This window comes from Lutra lutra, chromosome 7, assembly GCF_902655055.1.
Source record: "Lutra lutra chromosome 7, mLutLut1.2, whole genome shotgun sequence".
In the NCBI taxonomy this organism is placed as follows: Eukaryota; Metazoa; Chordata; class Mammalia; order Carnivora; family Mustelidae; genus Lutra; species Lutra lutra.
Window position 1 is genome coordinate 130,879,421 of NC_062284.1, and position 23,226 is coordinate 130,902,646.

The following is a 23,226-nucleotide window of genomic DNA, read 5'->3' on the forward strand; positions in this document are numbered from 1 at the left end:
TTTATTAGATGCCAGATACACGGGGCCAGGACAGAAGACTCCTAGGGCATGTGATTTACATGGGGTGGGGTCCCAGGGGAAAACACAGACAAGAGGCAGAAATACGTACACGGGGGAAGCAAAGAAGGACCGCCATTTCAAAAAATATATACATCTTATGAAGCCATTCCAGCCATTTAATCATTATCAGAAAATAAAACAATCTTTCCACATCATGCATTTCTTTGGTGCTCTTCCACGGGCCCGGGCCCTTCTGTCTTCCCATCCCGTTTGTCACCCCTGCCCTGCGCCCTGCCCCGGACTTCTCCCATCCGCACAGGGGTAACGGAGGGCCTGGGGGAGGGAAGAGGGGAGCCCCTGCCACGGAGCTGGGTGTTGATTCTGGCTACTCTGAAGCCCTGCCTGGCCTCCCCACCAGTGCCCCGGTCCGGTCTCGAGTCTTCTACTCGGTTCTTCAGTCGTGGCCTGGGAAATCCTCGGTTTTCTGGATGCAGAAACAGGGGGCCACCACCCAGGTTCACGTGTGATAAATTCTATCTAGAAGCTCTAGAAAGGGTGGGGACACGGGAACCAAACAAAACCCAGCCAATACCACCTTCTCCATGGTTGGATTTTTACGTTTTATTTCTTGGTTCATTTCAATGACCTGTATCATGAGAGTACAAGTGAGAAGGGCAATTCCGTCTTTACAGATTTTCCATGAACAGCAGATTTGGGGACAGGGAGGGAGGCAAGCAAGTTCTGCCCATTTGGGGGGTTAGGGCGGGCATCCTAAACTCTCCTCGCTTCACCATCCCCCACTAAGTCAGGGCCCCCTTTCCCACGGAGGCCCCAGAGCCGGCAAGACCTCCAACTAAAAAGTTGGCCTACATTTTATCTGACCGTCCGATGGCTCTGTTAGTATACACCAGGGCCTCTCCCACCGGCCAGAGCTCCCAAGCGCACCGGAGCCATCTCCTGCGGCCACTGGGGTTTCAGAGGAAGAGCAGCGCCCCGCGTGCTTGCACAGAGCCACCTCCCCTTCACGGCTAGAGGGAGGATCTGATGACAGGATGCTTGCAGAAGCCCCGGACCCATCCACACACTGTGCACGGTCTCCCACCCACCCCAAACCAGTGCAGTGAAGATGCTTCTCCTAAAAACGGCTGGTCTCAGACACCAGCCTCGCACAGGCCCCGGCCGTCAGCTCGGGCCTCACGCTGACACCAGAAGTGCCACCCGGGGAGAAGGTGCCACCCTCAGCGCGCCCCCCCCCAAAGCACACAGCACAGCAGAAGGCGGGGGGAGAAGCTCCCAAGGAGCATACCCCAGCTTCTCTCACCACGAGGGATCTCAGGCTCTGACCTTAGGGTGTGGCTCCTCACAGCTCTCAGACTGGGGGCTTTGTGTGGGTCCCTTGATGCTTCCATGCCTGTGAGCCCACCTCGGGACTGCCCAGGCAGCTAAGGATGAAGCATCCTGGACAGTAATTCCAATGCAGACCGTCAGGTGGCTTTGGCCTTGCACTCCCCACAGGCTAACAGGACAGCACACTTCACTTGGCTGTGAGGCCTCTTGGAACACTCTTATCTTGTTCATGAGGACATCAGAGAGCCACTCTGTGGCCTCTGGGTCTCAGCCAACCCTCAGGCCTGGGGCGACCTCACAGCACAGAGGGGTGGTGTCTGGGGGCAGAGAGGCAGCAAGGTGAAACCAGCATCACCTGCTTCCCATGGAAGGCTGCAGGGCCGTAGGAGCCAGCACTTGGCCACCTGGTGTCCTAGCGACGGGCAGGCGGATCCACCAGCCTCTCCAGGTGCCAGGAGGTCTGGGTCAGTGTGCATGGATCCCCCAGAAAAGTCCCAGGTAGGGCTGCTCTGGTCTTTGCTTCAGAGGGTGCCTTCCCCACCATGCCTGACCACACCTTCCTCGTCGGGGGACCCTCTGAGCTGCCATTGGCCAACCTGTGCTCAGCAGATGGGCTGGTAAGAGCTGTCCGAAGTGGACCGACTCTCAAGGCCACTCACAGGAATCTGGTGACTGCCCCCATCTGCCTGGGGCTAAGACGTTTCCTGGGACACGGCTTTTCAGTGCTAAAACCAGGAACATCCTGGGCAAACTGGGGTGGTCAGTCACGTGACACAGCGGCCAGGAAGACAGGGCCGGGGGTCCCCCCACAGGGCTGGCCCTTTGCAATGCATTTGAGGAGCTATGTCATGTCTTAGTCTCAGGATGGTAGCAATAGCCCCTCCTGTGACACTGATTGGCTCAACCATTCGGAATGCAGGGCACGGGGTGACCTGGTGTCTACTGCCCTCAGAAGCTAGCCCCACGGGGATCCCGGCCGGCAACTTCCCAAGCACACCATCTTCAGGGTTCCCCACCTGCTTATCTTGCTTCTGGGATTTTCTGTGCTCAGCAAAGATTGGTTTGAGCCTTTTCCCATTTTGCCCCAAGCCTCCCAGGACTGCCAGCCTGGAAATCAGTGCCTAGGGTGCCCTCAGAGGTGGCCAGGCCCCTAGTCTCCCCCAAATTGCCACAGGCCCACCTGCTCCGAACTGGCCAGAAGGCTGACAGGGCCAAGCAGGAGGAGGAGCTCCGCGGAATATTGCCTGGCCCTGCTCTTTTCAGAGGCAGCGCTGTTCCCAGCTATGGAACTGAAATCCCCTTGGCTGGCTGAACCCACCGCATGAGCTGAGGTAGGAGCAGGAAGTAGCAGGGATCTCCTGGGAGAGGAGAGGGGAGAGGAGAGGAGGAGGACAAGTGGGCCTTGGTGTTGTGGTGACAAGCAGGTGTGCGGGTACCAAGGGGTGGGTGCCCAGGAAGATGCCCGAGCTCTGGCAGCTGCTCTCTGGATGGGGGTCCCTAACGGGAGGGGAGTGCACACCAAGCAGAAAGGCTGCAGGGCAGGAGGCCCTGGGACTGGGGAAGGTGTGGGGCCGCTGGAAGAGCCCCAAGTAGCAGAGTAGGCAGAGCCTCTGGAAGAAAGCCCCTACCCTCTGGAAAGGGACAACTTCCAGTGGCACCCAGCCTGAACTGGGTGGCGTCCTGGGCGCTGAGCACTGCCCACCCTGTGGGGTAGGGGGGTGGGGGTTGGGTTAGGATACGCACTACTGTTCTCCTGGGGCTTTCATGGGCGGAAGGGGCACTTCCTCGATGGTCTCCAGTTTCAAGAGTGTCAGCCCCAGCCCAGACCTCAGCACTGCCCATGGAGAAGGAAAAACATACCCAAGAAAAAGCCAGTTACAGATGAGCCCACGCCCTGCCCTCCCCTCCCTGTTCCCCTGCCCCGCTGTACTCCGGACTCCACACACAGCCGGGAGGCGAGGGAGCCCTTCCTCTGGGACTGCCCGTGGCCATGATACAGGGCTTGAAGGTCGAGGCTGGTGGCTGTGGAGGTCTCCGTGGCGGTCCGTCCGCCGGTCTGTCCGCGGGTGGGAGTCGGTCCAGGTGCCGGGCCATCAGACCTTGGCCTCCAGCATCTCCAGGAAGAGTTTGTGCATGGGCACCTTGCCCTGCAGTTTGACGCTGTAGAAGTGCTGCACGGCCTTGGCAGCCGTCTGCCGCAGCAGGGGCAGCGTGAGCAGCAGCTTGCCCGTCCTCCGGGGCTCCTCGTGGCGCTGGCTCAGCTCGTAGTCCTGCAGCGCCTCGTGCAGCAGGTCCTGCAGCTTCTGCACGGCCTCCAGATCCTCGATGTACATGGAATCTGTGGGCGCAGGGAGAGCGTCAGGGGTCGCAGCCCTGGGGGGGGCGTGGCCAGACTTCGGCAGGGCGGGATGTGGGGGGCGTGGCTTGGGGCCCTGGGCTGTTGTCCCCCTCCCCTCACTTTACAGAGAAGGAGACAGAGACTACGGAGGCTAAACTGCCAGCCTGAGGTCACAGAGGCCCGTGACAGAGCCGAGGCTTGGAGCCAGGGAGCCATCTCCACCTTGGAAGGTCATCTCTTGAGAAACCACCAAGTAGGGTCAGCGGAGACCCTGAAGGACTTGGACATGAGCAGATCGGTCACTGCCCTGGAGATGCCAGGTGAACTGTGGAGCCAGACCACTGGAGCTGGAGTCCTGTTACCTCCCTTACTAGCTGCTGTGCCTTACTTTTCTGAGAGAATAACCACAGGTACCTCAAGAGGTTAAGTGAATTAATGCAAGTCGAGGACTAAAAACAGTACTTGTCCCGAAGTGAGTGCCCCACTGGTGGCACCATGACCAGTATCATCACTGGGACGGTCACTGCTGCTGCCACCAGGCACCAGCCTGTCCGCTGGTTACAGCAGGCAAATACACATGGAGAAAGGGGCTGAGCTCTGTGCCCAGGTGCCCTGTGGCGGAGGTCTGGGCGGGGGCCCGAGACAGCATGGCCAGATACACAGGCCACAGTGACAGCGGATGCTGTTGGGAGTCCTCTAAAAATCCTGAGCAGGGCTCTGGACTCAGCCATGAGTCACAGGTTCAAATGGAAGTTACCTAAATCCCAGCAGGGCAGGCGGGCATCTGCGGACAGCTGGCTTACAGTGGGGTCTGAGCTGAAGCCAAGGCCATTTCCTGGCACCCAATCCCTGGACTCAAGGGAAAGAGCCCGCCTTCTTCTGATGTTCCTTAAAGAGCTCCAGCCAGCACCCTGCAGTGCAGTGCCCAACCTGCCAAAGGCATGAAGTCCTGGGGGTCACATGGACCAAGTGAACTGGGAGCTCTGGGCAGGTGGCCAAGGCAGGCAGGGCAAGGCTCCCGAGGTCCTCAAGAGAGCAGGGCAATGCCCTTGCGTGCCAGGTTAGTTTAGGTACCAAACCGCCAAGGGCAGCTGTTCTAACTGGCTGACCCCTGTGACTCCTTCTGTCTGACCTTTTGCAGCCACGCGCAGCCCATGCCTCCAGGGTCCTGCCTCTTCCTCCTGGGAGAAGTGCCAAATGAGGCAGATAAGACTCTGGAATCTTTGATGCTGCGTTACTCTGGCCAAGTTACTCAGGCTTTCTGAGATTGTATCCTCATCTGTAAAACGGAGCAAATGCCTCCATGCCTCAGAGGGTAGTGGTGAGGATTAAAAGAAACAGCACATTACCAGGCACTTAGTAAGCACCTGATAAATGTAGTATTATCATTACCATGAGGACTCAGCCTAGGATGAGTGCCCTCAGCATGCTGGGGTGTTACCGGCCTCATACCCAAGATGCCTCCACTCCTACACTCTCGGCAGGTTCTAGAACGTGCATCCACGATGCGCTGGTCCCTCTAAGGCTGGGACGTGGCCATCCAGACCCCCTGCCTCCCCACCAGCTTCCTTGCTCCTCCCCCTCCCCTCCCCAAGGAGGCCAAAAATTGGCAGCTGCCTTTGACCAAAAATGAAATAAAATAACGTTGCAAGATTAATTCCTTTGCAATCCATCAGCGAGTCTGTATCAATGGCATTGATAAACTGTTAATTACAAAATCAATGGCTATGAATTTTTTCTGCTGTCAGGGAGCCTTGGAGATGCCCGGGACTTGGGGTGAAAGATAGCCACAGGATCCTGAGGGGCTGGGGTTGGGGACCCCAGCCTGTCTCTGATGTGCTTCAGGCTTCTGCCTCGTGCCAGCCCCCGCAGCCAGGTGAGTGGTTCTGCCTTGTGCTCTCCCCCTGTCCTGAGCTGCACAAACTCCACCTACTTCCTGAACTACCTGTACCTGCTCAGTGGCCTGGGAGAAAGAGCAAGAAGGGCAGATAGATCCCTGGCACTGTTTCTCACACGACAAAGAGTATACTCAGGCCACGCTTGATGCTAGCAAGGGTGCTGCTGAGCTCAGGTTTCTAAACCACGGCCAGTCATCAAGTTTTGTGTCCGCATGTGTGTGTGCACGGGTGTACACGTGTGTGTGTGTGTGTATTTGAGCATATACGTGTGTGCGTTGAGTGTGCACATGCCTGTGTCTGTAAGTGTGCAAGTGTCTGTGCATGCACGTGCCTATACTCGTGACCACGTGTGTATCTACGTGCGTGTCTACATGTGCACGTTATCGGTGTGCACCCAAGCAAGTGTCTGTGAGCATATGTGCATGTGTGCGCACATGTCTCTGTATGTGTGTGTGCACACATCTGTATTTGTGTGCCTGTCTTCATGTGTATATGTGTGTGTGTGTGTGTGAGTGTGCACACGTGTGCCTGTGAGATCAGAGCAAGAGCAGATGGCAAAGCTGAAATGCCGTCTGAAAGCTGGCCCAACCGGGCACCGAGGCCAGGGAGGAGGAGGTGACAGTTGACCTGCCTCCCACCTCTTCACTCCCCTCCCCCCCCCAGGGGCCAGCCCAAGCTCTAGGTCAATGATGAAAAGGTCCGGAGAGTCTAAAATCAAGGATGTGCCCTCCAAGGCCTGGCAGCCTTGCTGGTCGCACCGTTCCCACTCCCATTTCCTCTGCTGCCTGTGGTCCCTCCGCCCATGCAAGCTCCCAGCTCCTCCTGCCAGGGCTGGTCCCCACGCTTCCCTCTGAGTTGTTGAGTGCAGGCTTACGGGGCAGGGGGCTGTTCTGCAGGGCAGGTAAGGGGAGAGCTTTGTCACTACCCATTTGTCAAATCTGCAGACCCACACCACACAAGGAGTAAGCCCTGATGTCATCTAGGGACTTCGGTTAATAATAATGTATCAATATTGGCTCATTCATTGTAACAAATTACTACACCAATACAAGATGTGAACAATGGGGGAACGGTAAGGAGTCAGGGGTGCAGTGGTGGATGGGGTGGAATGGGGGCACAGACCTGTGGCACCAGCTGCTCAATTATTCTGTAAATTTAAAACCATTTTTAAAAAAACCCAACAGGAGGGTGCCTGGGTGGCTCAGTGGGCTAAGCCTCTGCCTTCAGCTCAGGTCATGATCTCAGGGTCCTGGGATTGAGCCCTGCATCGGGCTCTCTGCTCAGCAGGGAGCCTGCTCCCCCACCCCACTCTGCCTGCCTCTCTGCCTACTTGTGATCTGGCAAATAAATTAAAAAAACAAAACAAACAAACAAACAAAAAACAACTAACAGGACTGGCATTTTCTCACAAAGAATATACTACCATTTTGGAATCTTAAAATGTAAACAGTCTGTATAAAAGCCCGTAAAATTTTCATTATCATTTTGCATTTGTTTAATAAAAAAAGAGAGTTAAACGAAAAAAAAAAATGCTTGCCTCTCTGGATTAGATCAGGTTCCCCAAAAGCAGAGCCCCAAACCAGGGTTCGGGTGCATGGGATGTCTGGGGGGTGTGCTTTCAGGAGAAAGGAAGGGAGAGAGGCAGGCGAGTGTGAGGGTGGAAGCAAGCCTGTGAGGACATGGCCGTGGCTTTGGCCTGACCCATGCAGAGCTCTGATCCCACCCTGCAGGAGCCCAGCCTTTTGTTCCCCCGTGTGGGTCACCACTGGCTGAAGGTACCAATGTACACAGCTTTCTAGGCAAGACAGGGGAAGGGGACACCTGGGGAAGGGGACAGCTGGGAGCTGTTAGCCCCGGAACTCAGCTGCTGGGGCACAGGAGCACTACCCCAGTAAAGGGGGGCTGACCAGGGCATCTGCGGCATCCCCTGCCTTCTCTATGAAGCGATCTGTTGGAGGGCCGACTGTCTGGGTTTGCTGGCGATGGAGGGCTCCTGGAACATGGAACAACAGCATGAAGCAAACCACTTGGTCATCCTATCTGGTCTGTCTCTCCCTGGGAACCAGCTCTCCCTTTTCCCTGTGCTGCGAACACTTTGTTTCCTCTAATATTAATAGTAATGATAATAATTAATATTTATTGAACATTTCCTTGAGGCCAGGCACTGACCTAAGTGCTTTATCTTCAGCCGATCATTTAACAGCAAAGTGCTTGGAGGAGGTCCTGGGATATCCCCATTTTACACACAAGGACAGGGCTAAGGAAGGTTGCCAACTTGCCCAGGGTCACACTGCTACTAAGCATCAGAGCTGTAATTTGAACCTGAGTCCCTTCGACCCGGACTTGAGCAAGAACTCCAGCACACGCCGCCCTAGAGCAAACTTGCCTGACACTCTCTGTTTAGGACAGGGAGCCTGACTTTCCCCGGCATTCTCCACCTGCCCCCACCTGGCTCAGTGGGGGCCGCTCCCCAACTGTGGACACAGATTACACTCCAACTCGCTCACCTGCATTGCCAATGCCCAGCCCCTCTGCCCAGGGATTCCAGCCAGAAGCTGGAAGGGGCTGAAGGAATGGAGTGAAACCTCCTTTTCATTTTTCTAATTAAAAATAAATTTTTAAAAAGATTTCTTTATTTTAGAGAGAGAATGCTAGAGAGCAGGGGCAGGAGCAGAGGGAGAAGGAGAGGGAATCCTCGAGCAGACTCCCCACTGAGGACAGAGCCAGATGTGGGGCTTGACCCCAGGACCCCGAGATCATGACCTGAGCTGAAATCAAGAGTCAGATGCTTAACTGACTGAGCTAAGCCACCCAGGTGCCCCATGAAGCCTTTTTTTTTTTTTTAAGGATTTTATTTATTTATTTGACAGAGAGAGGGGTCACAAGTAGGCAGAGAGACAGATGGGGATGGGGGGTGGGAAGCAGACTCCCTGCCAAGCAGAGAGCCCAATGCAGGCTAAAGGCAGAGGCTTAACCCACTGAGCCACCCAGATGCCCTGAAGCCTCCTTTTTAATGACAGTCCAGACCAACTCGGCTGGGTAGGTTTTTCTCTCTTGTATCTGAGCAGTTTGACTGGGACACTCAAGGAGCAGTTTTATAAGCTCGGGGTTGATTTTGCAGAGGACTTTGGATAGAGTCCTACCTCGGGCACCCCTTAACAGTGTCACCCTGGGCAATTTTCTTCACCTCCCCAGGCCTCAATATCCCCATCTGTACAATGGGGAGAGAATCATGAGACCCTTGCTCATAGGGTTGTGTGTAAGAATTAAGTAAGTTCCTAGCTAATTTATTGAACAAGCTGAACACTTACGTGCCGGGCATGTTGTGAGTATAATATCATCCTGTATAAACAAATCCCTTCCCCAGTCTGGTGGAGTAGGGACTCTTCAGTGCTCCCATTTTATTGATAAGGAAAATGAGGCAAAAAGGAAAGCGACTTACCCAAGGCGGAGGGAGCAGGATTTGACTCTTAGCAGCTTGGCTATGGCATCTGTGTTCTTAACCAGTGTGCCAGGCTAGGCATCAGAGGCCCAGCCTAGTGCCCTACAAATCCAGGGCTCGGGAAGCACCTGCTGATTGCTGGCCTTCATCACCAGCCTCTCAGCTCCAGGCCAACCCCTGCACAGCCTCTGGTGATAAGAAGCTCCGGCATCTTCCCGCCATCGCTGCCCGCCCCCCCATGGTGGCCCTGCTCACAGGCCCCGCCCAAGGAGACCTCTGGGAGCTCCTGCTATGGGACCCACACGCGCCCTTACCTGAGTTGGCCAGAGCCAGCGCCTTGAGAGTCACAAACTCCTCCTTCTCCACCTTGAGCTTCTTGTACCTGCGCACTAGCTGCAGGATGGCCCGGTAGAGCTCCAGCAGCCCGGCGAGGCGGGAGTGCTCCTCGTCCATGACATAGTCCTCAGCGAACACCAGCTTGTCGTCGTAGGGCAGTGAGCGGTACACGATGCCCAGGATCAGGATCTCCATCCAGGCGCTCTGCAGCAGGCTCATCTGATCCCCGAGAGACAGGTTCGAGAAGCCTGCGGCAAGAGAAGGGGCAAGGAGGGCGGCAGCAATCAGGTGGGCTGGCTGGAGGAGGGGGTCCCGGGCACCTCCGGATCCCACCCCGCCCTCTGTCCCAGCTGGATTCCTTTTCCTTTCCTCGATCAAGGAGTCAGACGGGGAATTCATGCGAAAGACTTACACAACGAGAGCTCAGTCAATATTGACAGTTGCTATCACTATTATTGTTAGTTCTACGCCGTTTTTTCGAAATGTCTGTAGAGGCTTTTTGATTAATTAAATGCATCTGTAATTTAAGGAGTTATTAAATTCATAGCAGAATCAAGAGGCAGCAGTATAGGGTCCCCTTTCCCCCAGGGGACTTTGCAGATTTTTCTCTCCGCTCAGCCAGGGGAGGCTTTGGTGTTTTAAAGGACACCTGATCCTCAGTGCAAAGTCTCAGCTGTGTGTGCTGACTCAAGGGCCCAATCAGGAAAGAGGACTCAGCTGTTCCTGGCCAGTGATCACCCCCACCCCCCAGTGACCACAGCCTGGGGCCACTAAGAGCTCAAGAGCCCCCAGGGTCAGAGGGTACTTTCTCACAGGCAGCCTGTCCCCCAGGGGTCAGACCCCTGCTGCCCCCGCCATCACTCTCCACCTAACAATGACCTGAGCTGTCCTGCATTCTGTGAGCTTAGAATCATGGGTGTTTCCCCCTCCTGGCTAGCAAGGTCGCCAACTCCAGAGCAGGAGGTCAGTGATGGGGAAGGCTCCAGAATTATGTCACCGTCTGGTCCAGCGTGCTCGGGAGACTGCCTGGGCCTGAGTCCCAACTTCCCCTCTCCTAGCTGTAGGCTGACCACGCGAAAGCTATGTAACTGCCACAAAGCTCAGTGTCCTCTTTTGTAAAATGAGCAGAACAGTAGCACCTGCTTCAGACTCGCAGGACATCTAAATGAGACAATGGTTGCAGAACCTGTATCATGTTCTCGGAGCTCACACAAATGTTACTGATGAGACGAAAACCCCACAGCGTCATCGCCCAGCAAGCTGGAGCCAGGGTGATGTCTGAGGAGATCGCTATGATTACTGTTTTTGTTGTTATTAGCATGCTGTCAGCCTGACTCCCCTCTCCTTTCTGGGCATGGTTGGAGGCCCAGGGTTGTCCCGAGCTTCGGCATAGGCCCACTGCTCTGGGTTTCCACGGAGTCTGTCCTACTCTCCCCTGCTGTCCCCTGAGTCTAAACTCCACTGTCCCTCTCCCAACCAGCACAGACGTGGTCAACTTTAGGGGGCAGTCCGAGGTGGAAGCCCCTTCACCAGGTGGGTTCCCGTCTGCTGGGGAGCACCCTCTCAGGCCAGTCATCATGGTTCCTGAGTGCGATCTATACCGTCCCCTGCCCTCGCCCAGGCTCGTCACTGACTGCCACCGGGTATCCACAGTGACTGACAAACAATGACACCAATGGAGAGGGGTGCGCCTCTCCTCGGGGACAGGCTGTGGCACCGGGTGTGTGTGGGGGTAAGGTGCATGCATGCTGTCTGGATCCCAGTGCACAAGGGGTGTGTGGCAGCCTATGGTGGCAGGGACAGCCGGGAGGTAATAAAAGCCAGATAGAATGGACATCCAATTTCCCTTATCGGGCCTCTGAGCGGGAGAGGACTTGGGCGACATTAATTAACAGATCCCAATCAGCCGGCTCATGAGGGTGTGTGCACAGGGGGACACGGGGGGGCTGCGCGGGAAGCGGACAGATCGGGAGGGGAGACATAGGAGGTGGACAGGGCGAAATTAACAGACAATTGAATCGGAAGGTGGCAAAAGGCGAGGTGAGGGAAGAGCAGGGGCTTCCGGAAAGGAAGGAGAGAAGATGCAGTGAGGCCCACCATGCAGGTACGACCCCTAGAGGTAACAACGTGCTTCTGTCTCTTTGTTCCTTGGGCAAATCCTCACTGTGCACCTGCTAAGCGCCAAGCGCTGGGGACAGAATGGCAAGCTGGAACCAGAACGGGCTCCCGTGTGCAAGAGCTCGCAGTCCAGAGGGAAAGGGTCACCCCAAGCCCCGAGCTCTGCTGGGATCTCGCGGTTAAGACAGTTCGAAGGGCCAGAGAGATGGAGGGGCTCTGAGGACACACCATGGGCGAACGTGGCCCAAACTGGAAAGTGCGGGAGACTGAGCCCTGCAAAGTGAGAGGAGCTCTGTCGGGGCTGGTGAGGACGTCCAGGTGAGAGCACCTGCGTGCCGGGATGGGCTTCCCTGTGCTGCCCAGCAACTGGCCTGGAACAACTTCCCCACTGCCCAGCAACTGGCCTGGGACAAAAATGACACCCAATGCATATTCCTAGCAGAATTGCATGAACCAATGCCACTGGGCCCTGACTCCTAGGTGACCAGAAAATGGACCCACAAAGAAATCAGTGAGACCCTCTTCATCCTTTAGACACAGGTTCAGATTCCGCCGCCTCTGCCCCTTGTGTACAAGCCAGTGACAGGTCCTCTGGGTAAGGGCAGAGCAGGTGGCGGGAGGAAGGGAGCCGGCGCCTCTGAGAGTTTGTGCCTCCCTCCAAGGCTAGACCTTCTGGAAGAAAAGAAACACTAGAAGGGAAAATGAAAAATAAAAACAGCTCTAGGAAAAAGAAGAGGAGGCGACAGGGATGGAGGGGAAGGTTTTGTGGGCATATTTTTATCTAGTTTTGGCTTTTGAATCTGTCCATACTAAGATGTTCCCAAAATAAAACTAAATCAAGCATAAAACAAAAGGCTTGCCCCCATCAACCTAGCAAGTAAACACTGGGAATTTCTCTCATAAACACTTAGATAACTGGGAAAGGGTGTTAGGTCGGTCTGTAATGACCCCAAACAGGAAACAACCTAAATGTAACGAATGTGATACACGTAATTACTATATAAACCTAATTATTAGCTAAATGAATGGCACATTAGAAGCCACCAGAAAGAATGAGGCAGAACTGTTTTTGTGGGTGTGGAAAGATACCCACGAGTGTAAGGAAGACATAACTGTATTAAGGGCACAGACACCAGAGCCAGACTGTCTGTTGGAATTCTAGCTCTGCTGGCCACTGGCTGTGACCCTGGGCATGTCCACTTCTCCGTGCCTCAGTTTCCTCCTCTGTAAAATGGGAATAATAATAATACTTCCCTCATGGGACTGTGGGATGAAATGAGCTATCACAGAGAACACTTAGTACAGTGCCTGGCTCCAGGTAAGTGCTACTATGTTACATAATTAAATGAAAGAAGCAGGATATAAAGCAGCGTTAAAGAACAGCCCTGTGGGGGGGCGCCTGGGTGGCCCAGTGGGTTAAGCCTCTGCCTTTGGCTCAGGTCACGATCCCCGCATCGGGTACTCTGCTCAGCAGGGAGCCTGCTTCCCCCTCTCTCTCTGCCTACTTGTGATCTCTCCGTCAAATAAATAAATAAAAATCTTAATTAAAAAAAAAAAAAAAGAACAGCCCTACGGTAGGGGGAGAACGCACAGGCACAGGTGCACACCGACATGCACACAGGGGCTCTATGTGCACAGGAAATTCCCGGGGATGTTTTAAGAAAGATGAGGAATTCGGAACTCCTAATATCCATTCCTCTGTCCCATCTGACATCTTTACTAGAAACATCTTTACTAGAAGCACATATCCTTTCTTTTATTTAAACCCAAACGCAGGGCTGAAGCACTCCTCCCTGCCCTTCCGCCCAGCACACTCCACTACCGCTCTTCTGTGCTGGGCTGGGTCTCCTCCATCAAGCAATCAGCAATTCTGGGACTGGGTCAGGGCTTGCTGCCCAAGGAAGCTGGTGTGGCCCGGGGCCCTGGCATCACACACTGCCCCCTTGAGGTCCTGCTGGCTGCTCCCGCCTGTCTCCCCAGGTCTCCCACCTGGAGCTCTGACCACCCCTCCACATCCCCCACCACCAAAGCTGCTTTATCTGCACCAACTGATCTGATAACATTCAGGATCTTCCCAAGCCCCATCCCCCAGTGATGTGACAGCATGATCTCCTAGAATTTAAGAAAAAAAAAAAAAAAAAAGAGCACATAATTTGTGGCAAGTGGAGTTCATAATCTGTTAATTTATTATCGTTTCTGTCGACCTGGAGGGCCATTAGCAGAGGTAATAAAGGGAGATGTAATTATGGGATCTGAGGCCACTCCAGACACAGCTGCTGTCACTCGGCAGCCCATATTTTACTGGCCGCTGGCATTCCCTCCCCCGAGGGAGCCAGACGGTGGCTACCTGGGAGCAGGGCTTCCGGAGGAGGCCTCTGGGGGGTCCCCTGCAGAGCCAGCAGGACAAGGCTCTCCTGGGCTGGGGCAGCCTGCGGGCCGCCTGGGGTGGCGGGATAACTGGCTAATAGTCCAGAGGCTGCAGTTTGTCAAGGGACACCCACTGCCTCTTCAAGGCTGCGGCCCCTGTGCGCGTGTGTTGCTCACGGGGAACAGGATGTGGGCACTCTATAGACTTGGGCTCGTCCCCTGAGCAATGCAGGGCTCGGGGAATTCGACTCAAGGGAGAAGCCTGCGTGCGGCGTTAAGGCAGCGGCAGACGGACTCGAACGCGCGGCCGCAGTGCTGCATGAGTCGCCATCAGCCTTGGCTCCCCCCGGAACTCACCCCTGCAACATGTGTGCTCAAAAACAGGAGTGAAAGGAGCGGGGCTGCTGGGAAAGGAGTTTGTGCTCAAATGATCCTTCCTCCTGGCCACGCCGGTCGCTCAGCGCCCATGGGCACAAGTCAGTTTTCGGGCTCAGCCTTAAAACTCGTGTTCTGGGCACCCCGATGCCTTCTGATGGCCACGGCCCACCATCCCAAAGGCCTGGCTCAGGTTTCGCTCTCTGTCCCTGAAGCCCCTGGCGTCCCTCGTGCCTGGGGACACTGGCCCGTGGTTCTTCTTGCTGCATTCTAAGTACGCGGGATAGGAGATGGCAAACAGGGCAGAGGAGAAGCGAGACGGGCCATGGGTGATAGCACTGCAGCGGCATGCACGGACGTGCCCGATACTATTTGGTCTCTTTTCGTATGGTTAAAATTTTCTATGAAAAAGTATTTTGGGGGCGCCTGGGTGGCTCAGTGGGTTAAGGCCTCTGCCTTCGGCTCAGGTCATGATCCCAGTGTCCTGGGATCGAGCCCCACATTGGGCTCTCTGCTCTGCAGGGAGCCTGCTTCCACCTCTCTCTCTATCTGTCTGCCTCTCTGCCTACTTGTGATCTCTGTCAAATAAATAAATGAAATCTTTAAAAAAAAAAAGAAAAAGAAAAAGAAAAAGTATTTTGTTGTTTTTTGTTTTTTGTTTAAATTATCCATCTTATTCCCAAATGAGGTCCTCAGGGCAGAAATTAATCGAATTCTTTGTATCAGCCCCAACTTCTAGCAAGAAACCTTACATACACCTAATGCTCAATAAATGCATGCAAAGTCAAGTATGAAGCACCCTCTGTGTGCCAGGCTCTGAACAGATCCTGAGAGGCTAGCCCATACTGGCCCACGAGATAAGGTTTCCTGTGCTTAAGTTGAGTGGGCTGGGTGCCAACCTGCGCCATCTTAAGGAGAGAGTCCCGTGGTCGAGGACAGGATGGGCAAGGGCGGACAGCAGTCCCGGTCGGGGTGGGGTTGCTGGCTTGCACCTACCCTGCTAAAACCTCTCTTTCTGGCTCTCTCTCCCTTAAGGGCTAGTGAGCAGGTCTGCAGGTGAGTTTTCTCCCTTAAGGGCTAGTGAGCAGGTCTGCAGGTGAGTTTTCTGTCTAATCTGAGACGGAAATAAGTCGATTAGTTTAAATATATCAGGCACTTGATATGTCATCGCCCCTAATAGGAGGTTTACATGTGGCAGCAGGAGACTCTTAATTAATTTTACCTTAAACACTAGAAGGTCAGGCCCAAATAATTCAGCATGCAAATTTATGCAAAATAGGCAAATTAGTGTTTCAGACAGACAAATGAGCCCCTATGTTTATTTTATTTTTTAATCAAGAAGAATTCAGCTTTGGGGCGCCTGGGTGGCTCAGTGGGTTAAAGCCTCTGCCTTCGGCTCAGGTCATGATCCCAGGGTCCTGGGATCGAGCCCCGCATTGGGCTCTCTGCTTAGCGGGGAGCCTGCTTCCCTTCCTCTCTCTGCCTGCCTCTCTGCCTGCCTGTGATCTCTGTCTGTCAAATAAATAAATAAAATCTTAAAAAAAAAAAAAAAAAAAGAATTCAGCTTTGGACAAGGAAAAATGGAGATGGGAAAGGAGGCTTTTCATACTATTAGCAAAGACAATGACCCGGTCACGGTCCTGCCACTTGTGCTATACCCTCTGTTCTGATTCCTGAGTCACAGGCAAGGACACTAAAGCTCAAGTCGGTCTGAACCCGAAGTCTGTGCCCCAACAACCACCCTGCTCCGCCCACTGCCCTCTTGGTGGGCACCAGCGGGAGATGGAGTTGGGGGGGGCAGGAAGATGTGGAAGAAGAGGGGTGCAAGGGAGACCGTGCCTCCTGGTTCTATGCCTGCCCTCAGAGGTGTTGAGGGCACTGGTGGCAGGAGAAGCAGCAGTGACCTGGCGGTGCCACCAGGAGCCACTCCTGAGCCATTGCCGGGACACAGCAGAGGACTGAGCATGTGGACCGGGGACAGCACAGGGAGGGGGAGAGGGAGCTGTACCAGATTTGGCCCTGGGTTAGTGGAGCAATCCAGGCTGAGGTGTCTTAAGCAGTGGCTTGACCCCACATCTGTGCTGAATCAGCACAGGCCAGATTCAAAGCCACTGAGTGTGTCATCCCAAGAGACTGAGCTCCTTAGTAAGGGCGCTCCAGCTCAGATCCCCTGGGAGCCCACCCGGAGTCAGAACACCAGGGGCCACTAGGGAGTCCCCATGGAAGAAATCCTACGCTTCCTGCCAGCTAAGTGACACCAGCATCACCTCCTGAGGCCTGGTCGGCACAGGAAACCTCCTTCCTAAAGGCTGAGCACGCCTCTTACACAAGGACATTCTGACTCACTCCCATCCACTGTGGGCTTTGGCATGCGAAGTCTAGGACACCTTTGCTACATCACCATGCGCACTGTATCCATTTCTCAGAGCTGGTGACAAACACGAGAAGGATCTACAGACAGGAAGATAAACTGCCCCGTGTCACAGAGCTAGTAAAACTCCAAGTCCACGGTGGAACACAGGATGTCCCCAGAACACACGAGACAAGCTGTTAGAACCGAACAAGGGATTCACTGCACAGCCTTTGCAAACTGCCCAACATGTGTGTAATGCAACGTATGTGGGTATCGGTGTCTACAAAAACAAAACTAAGGATCATTTTCCACCATTTATCCAGGAGGAAGCTGAAAGACAGGTTTGGGCCACATACAGCGAATGAAGTCAGTATCATGCGAAGCCTGTTCACACATACTCTCCACGCTTAGGAGAGAGGCCTCCCTCCCCATCAGGCACACAGCAACAGTGAGTCCGCGATGAACACTAGCGTGTCCGCACATCACTCATGCTCACAGTTCATCCTCATCCAAGCCCACGGAGGAAACACTGTTGGCATTCCCTATTCACAGAGGGCGCAGGGGACCCGCTCAGGGAGACACAGCTCGTAAGTTACAGACCCAGAACCCGAATCCCAGCCCGTGTTTTTAACCACACCAGTCCACCTGTCTCTAAAGGAAGAAAGAGCCTCAATCCTCGCCCGCATTGTTTCCTCGCGCATTTCCAGTAAGGTCTGCAAGGAAACCCTTCCTTGGCCTTCAAGGATTCAAAAAAATTTGCTCTCTGGATCTTAACCTATCGTGGATGCAATTGTCACCCCTCTAGGATGGTAACTGGTTCTGAAGAGTACCAAGAATGTTCAAGAACATTACTGCACCTTCCCACATCTGCTCACCTCCAATCCCACAAGGAGAGAAAAGGAGCCCAGAAGAAAAGATGGCTTCCAGGCTCCCAGGCTCCCATGCATCAGGACCACGGCTGTGGGGACGGTGGCTGAGTGTTCCTGGCCCCACGGGACTCACCTGGGATGTGCTTGGCCCAGCCGATGATGACCACGAGCTCCCTGTCAGCCAGGTCACAGAGAGTGGTCAGGGCCTTGATGTCGCCCTCGGGCATGCCAGGGGGAGGCATGGCATACAGCTTGTCAGGCTCGGCCACCAGCAGGTAGGAGACAATCTTGGTCACTGCCAATGACCAGAGGAGGAATGTAAATGTTGGGGAAAAGAGGAAGGTACTCGGGAAGAAAATTCGGGATCTGGGGAGTCCCAGAAGGTCACCTCCCTTCCCTCTCTGACTCCGCAAACTTGTTGGCCATGGTGATTTGGGTTCCTGTCAAATATCCAAGGGAAGCTGCTGGTGAATTCTCTTGAGAGGACCTGGCTCTGAGTGGGAGGTGAGGGCAGTATTCTGGATGCTGGCCCAGGCCTTCGTAGGATCAAGCTTCGCTTGGAGCCATATTCCATAAATCCCACACGGAAAAGCCTTGTGAATGAAGGCACCAAGCCAGGCACTGAGGCCACCTCCCCCAGATGCTCACTGTCCCAGACCCAGCCGTGGGAAGGTGGCATTGCCCCAAAGGATGCCAGATGTTCCAGGCATGATGTGGGCAGAAGGGGCACGGGTGACCCTGGCACTCACATGGCTTTTTAGCAGGCGGGGAAATCTGTAAGCTCAGGTACGGGCTGCTCTCAGAGTCCAGCCGCCGTTTGTATTTCTGACGGCCTCCACGCACTCGGTCAAGGCGCACACCTGGGGAAAGAAGGGGAAAAGGTATTAGGTTTTCCAACATCAGGGGACTTAGCACTAGCTCTGAATTTCAACTCTGGCTTTGTACCCCCGGACTCGATGCCTTTCCAGCTGCCCTGGGGCCGGCCTCAGGCCAGAGTCAGGCAATCCTCACTCAACTCTCTAATACCAACAGCCCCTGGGCCCGGCCCCGCCTCCGGTTCTGCATCCTCCTGAACCCTATCCTGAGCAACCTTCAGCTCTCGAGCCTTTCTGTCTCTAGAGGGAAACACAACAGAAATGCTCCTCTAGGTGTCGGGGAAGGGAGACTCCTTATTGCAGATCTGCTGGGAACCTAGGGAATGCGGAGTTGGTTTGCAAGAGAGGAAAGGAATCTTGGCCTCTAGCAAGTACCTCAAATATGAAAACAAGAATTTTTTTTTTTTTTTAAACAAGAATTTTCAAACTTTTCACATACACGGCATCTGGATAGGGGTTCATGACCAATGGCAGTTTCTGGATCCCACCTTCCGAGACTGCAGGATGACATTCTACGGTCTCTTCTAGAACACAGGGAGGGTGAGGACTGGTCAGGGCAGCGGGAGTACCCTCAGAAGCAGGGGTGTGGGCAGCCCTGGGCCAGACGCTCCTGGACGGGGATGCAGGTGAGGGTCCTGCCTGCAGCTAGTGAGCGAACACCGCCGAGTCTCCCAGCAGCAAGTGCAAAAAGCATCCCTCCCCAGGAGAGAGGACTCTCTCAGAGAGATCCGCTATTTCTCCAGGTCTCTAGGGCCTTCCAGAAACCCACCCTACCCCTCAGCTCCCGCTGTCTAGAGAGACGTGCTGGTACCATCTGATACCCCTACCAGCCCACAGGGTGGACAGGACCTCCACCAATCTACGCGGCCTGGCCTAGAAAATGGATGGGACCCAACAAACTAGCAGAGCGGCGGGCTCCTGTTTCCTTCCCATGAAACAGGCCTTGACTAAAACACGTAATAAGGGGCACCTGGGTGGCTCAGTCATTAAGCGTCTGCCTTGGGCTCAGGTCACAATCCGGAGATCCTGGGATCGAGCCCGCATCCGGCTCTCTGCTCAGCAGGGAGCCTGCTTCTCCCTCTCCCACTCCCCCTGCTTGTGTTTCCTCTCTCGCTGTCTCTCTCTGTGTCAAATGAATAAATAAAATCTTTTTTAAATAACTAACTAACTAAATAAATAAATAAAACACATAGTAAGTCAGACAGAGCCGGAGTCCTGAGGGGAGGACAGCGGGGTGGTCTCCTCAGCCTCCGAGCTGACAGGCCCAGATCAACCCCTTTTCCTCTCCCAAAGGTCAACAGCATCGCCCTCACAGAGGCCCAGCAGTGCATCTTCATCCAGGGCCCCGTCTGGAACTTTCCCCAGCACCTCCTCCTGCCTGTCCTCCCAGGGTGGCGGGGGCGGCTGCTCGTCCTGTCCGCTCAGGCCCTTCTCGGGCAGAGGCAGGAGAAAGGGACGGTAACTGAATAGGTTGAGGATTTGGATCCCATTCATGCCAGGGGTGATTTTCTGGCTGTTTCTTAGAATGCACAGCTAGTCCATTTCAGTCCCTGGGACCAGAGAGAAGTCCCCTAGAGCCACAAGAGCCACTGGAAGTAAAATCACTTTGTTTTCTGAATGCAGGGACCAGCCCTTCAACTGCTAACTGCCCTAAAGGAACTTGAGGTGACGAGTGCCTCGGGTTGAGGGCTCAGACCACCTCCTCCCCCAGAAGCACCAAACCAGACCGCCCAAGGGGACGGTGTCTTTGGCCAGTCACTGCTCCGCATTTCCATCAGCAGGTGTCCCTTTTACTACAGACAGGTGCTCCTGTATTCGATGCTGGACATGGCTGCAGTGAACTTTTTCGAGGGGAGAGAGTTGACCCGGCATCCCACCCCTGCTCCCTGTGGGAAGATAATTCCCCTGTGGTGTGTCATCTCGGAGGAGGCCTGTGCCCACCCCCGACTCTGGATATCCAAGTGCGGCAGGTCCTCCGGCTAGTACCCGTCTGGAGGTCGAAGCATGGCCCTGGGACATATAGGCCCAGTCCACGGGAGGCTTTGATTGAATGGCACGTGGTCAGGGCAGCCCCAGGCCACACGCTCCCTGCCACCACATCTCCTGTGCCTGGGCTTCCCCTGGCCCTTGCTGGCCTCTTAGTGTGCTCTTGGAGCCTCTGGAGAAGCTTCCAGTGAACTCCCCTTTTGCATTGAGGGGCAGAATGGACTGCAACCGACCACACCTGCACCTGGGTTCTCCAGACCCTAAGGCGAGGAGAGTTTATCCAGAAGGTGAACTCAGGAAGACAGCCAGTAACCAGTGGGTTCCTGAGCAGGGGTCTCCGGGTGTCAGCCACGGAGGCTTGGCCTCACTGGGGACCCTGGGAGACAGGGTAGGACACGCCCCAGGGACCTCTACAGCAGATGAGGGCCTTGGGGCATTCACAGAGGTGCCCAGAGAAAGCCCCTGGCCAAGCGGTGCTCACGAGGTAGCACTTGGGTCAGCATGTGCATGACAGAGGGCTGCATGGACGCAGGTGGGACACTGGCTGCTGCCCTCCTTCTCTGGGGTGGTCCCGGCCAGGCCTCACCTGGGAGCGAGTCTGAAATGCAAACAACTCAGGCTGCCCCCCACGAATCCGAGTCAGCATGCTCACAAGGTGACTCTGGGCATGGAGGCGGGTGAGTCTGGGAAGCATCCGAGCGACCAGCCGTGCCTTGGACCTTGAAGGGGACAGCGGAGACCCATCCCGTGCAGGACCTAACACCCATGTGTGCTGGGAGGACTTTGGCTCCCACCCTCCACCCCTCCCGGCTGCTCAGGGCAGAAGGAGCAGGCACAGAAACGTAGGAAGGATGGCTCCTCCCTTGAAGGTTTTGGGGGCAAAGGTCCCTGTTCTCCTGACCCCCTCCTGTGATCCAGCCTCAGAGCGGCTCACCCCTGCCTATGACACTGAGAGCCAAACCCTCTACCAAGCTTTGCTTTTTCTTAGAAAGCTGGTGAGATGAAAAGCAAAAATGCCGAGCTTCGTTCACAGAGGACAATGAGGACGCCCTTTTCCTGCGCACCTACTACGCAGCAGGGTCTGCCTGGAGTCCAGGAGGAGCCCCTTCCCCACTTTGACTTTCTCTCCTGGTTCTCCCTTCCATCCCGCGGCTGTCAGCAGGAGTGGGAACTGCTCGACAAAACAAAGAACGAGGGAGGCGTCCCTTGGCAAGGCTGGCACTTGCCACTTCAGTCACTACCTCGATCTGGAATGTTCTCGGTCCGGACACAGGACCCAGCCTTTAGCGGGTGTTTAAGAAGTCTCGGTGCATACAGGAACCGATGGGCCTCCTTCCCCCGACCCCCAGGAGTGCCGGGTGCTTCTTCCAGGGCTCCAATAGCACAGCACCCTGGCTTCCCCTCCCGACCAGGAGCCCCTACCCAGTGGGCTGCTCTCTGTCCCATTCCAGGGTCTGTCATGGTGCCCAATGCCCAGCAGATGTTGAGAAAGTCAGAGCTGTTACTGACATCATCTCCATTATTATTACTACTCCTCCCCGACACTGTGTACATGTCTCTGGTAAGTCAGAGTAAGAAGAATCACGAGGAGGCGCCTGGGTGCCTCAGTCGGTTAAGCGTCTGCCTTCAGCTCAGGTCATGATCCCAGGGACCTGGGATGGAGTCCCACACAGCTCCTTGCTCAGCAGGGAGCCTGCTTCTCCCTTTCCCCCTGCTCCTCCCTCTGCTCAAGCTCTCTCTCTCAAATAAATAAAAAAAATAGTATTAAAAAAAGAACAATCATGTAAACAGCCTAATTTATGGAGGACTTTTGCTATGTGTTGCCCTTTTTCATCTATAGCATATGAAGCTGGCACAATTATCCCCATTTTATGATTAAGAACCACTGAGGCTCGGGGGATGGTTGAGGGATCTGCCCAATAAAGGAGCCAGGACCCACCAACTCTTGGCTACACCAGGGTACCACCCCCCAGGACCCAGCCTGTGTCATCTTCCATCTACATTTTCTCCTTCAGATCTTCATGGCAGGAATGTCAATGGCTCCAATCAATACACACGTCAATTATCAGCTTATTCTGTTTTCTTAAGAAAAGTAGCCTACTGGGTTTGATTTTGCCCAAACTGAGGCCTGACGCGAGCCAGGCTTGCCTCCTGGCTTCCTGCCTGCTTTCCCAGGTCTCACCCCAGCCACAAGCCCATAAGGGCTCCAGCCCACGGGATCCAGCGGGCAAGGACCCACGCCCATCTTGATGGCTCAAACGGCTTTGGCGCAGTTGGCTCTCATAGTGTTTGTCTCATCATCAGGTATGGGGGAGGGGGCAATGGTGACACCAACTCTGCTCACCGAATATGGCTTTTGTGGTCATCATAGTGAGAAAATGCTTGGTTAGTTGGCAGTGGTTCCAGTAGGCCAGGGGAGGCCGTCCCTCCTGCCGCCACGCTCGGCAGCCTTCATGGGGACTTTGCCACGCCACCTTGCACGTGTTTCCCTCTGTTCCTATCCACTCTTCAGTAGGGTCTTAAGGGAAAGAGCCCACGTCAGCTCTGCTTTCTGAGCTCTCCTCCCCCCATACTGTCCCAAGGGTAAAGAGGTCATCATATTTAGGGTGGAGGAGTCCTGAGGTGTAGGCCTGGGTTTCCCAACCCAGAGACCCCCTTCCCACAGGCTGCGCCCCCACCTGACAGCCGTATCCTTCCAGCCCACGCTGTTCCCAAAGGCCAATGAAGATCTGGATTCACCCTCGAAAGCCCAGTTCAAGTATCAGCTCTACTGAGAAGCCTTCCAGACTCCCTGGAGCGGAGCTGGCCATGCCCTTCTTGAGCTCCCTTCGCTTACTCTCTATTACGGCAACTTCAGTCAAAACAACAACTCTTCACAGTACACTGTGCTAATCCCCCTGCTGGACTATGGGCACCTCCTGG

General features: G+C 54.8%; 1 protein-coding gene across 3 annotated transcripts in view; it reads right to left on the reverse strand.

The window, feature by feature from the left end:
• ESRRB (estrogen related receptor beta) overlaps positions 1-23,226 on the reverse strand; it is a 169,543-nt gene continuing 146,317 nt past the window's right edge. For all 3 annotated transcript variants that reach the window (XM_047738659.1, XM_047738658.1, XM_047738660.1), the window contains 4 exons: positions 18,193-18,303; positions 17,577-17,738; positions 9,340-9,609; positions 1-3,685 (listed from right to left, as the gene is read on the reverse strand). In XM_047738659.1, coding sequence (XP_047594615.1) covers positions 3,441-3,685; positions 9,340-9,609; positions 17,577-17,738; positions 18,193-18,303 — 788 coding nt within the window. In that variant the 3' untranslated portion in view covers positions 1-3,440. The remainder of the gene's footprint in view (positions 3,686-9,339; positions 9,610-17,576; positions 17,739-18,192; positions 18,304-23,226) is intronic.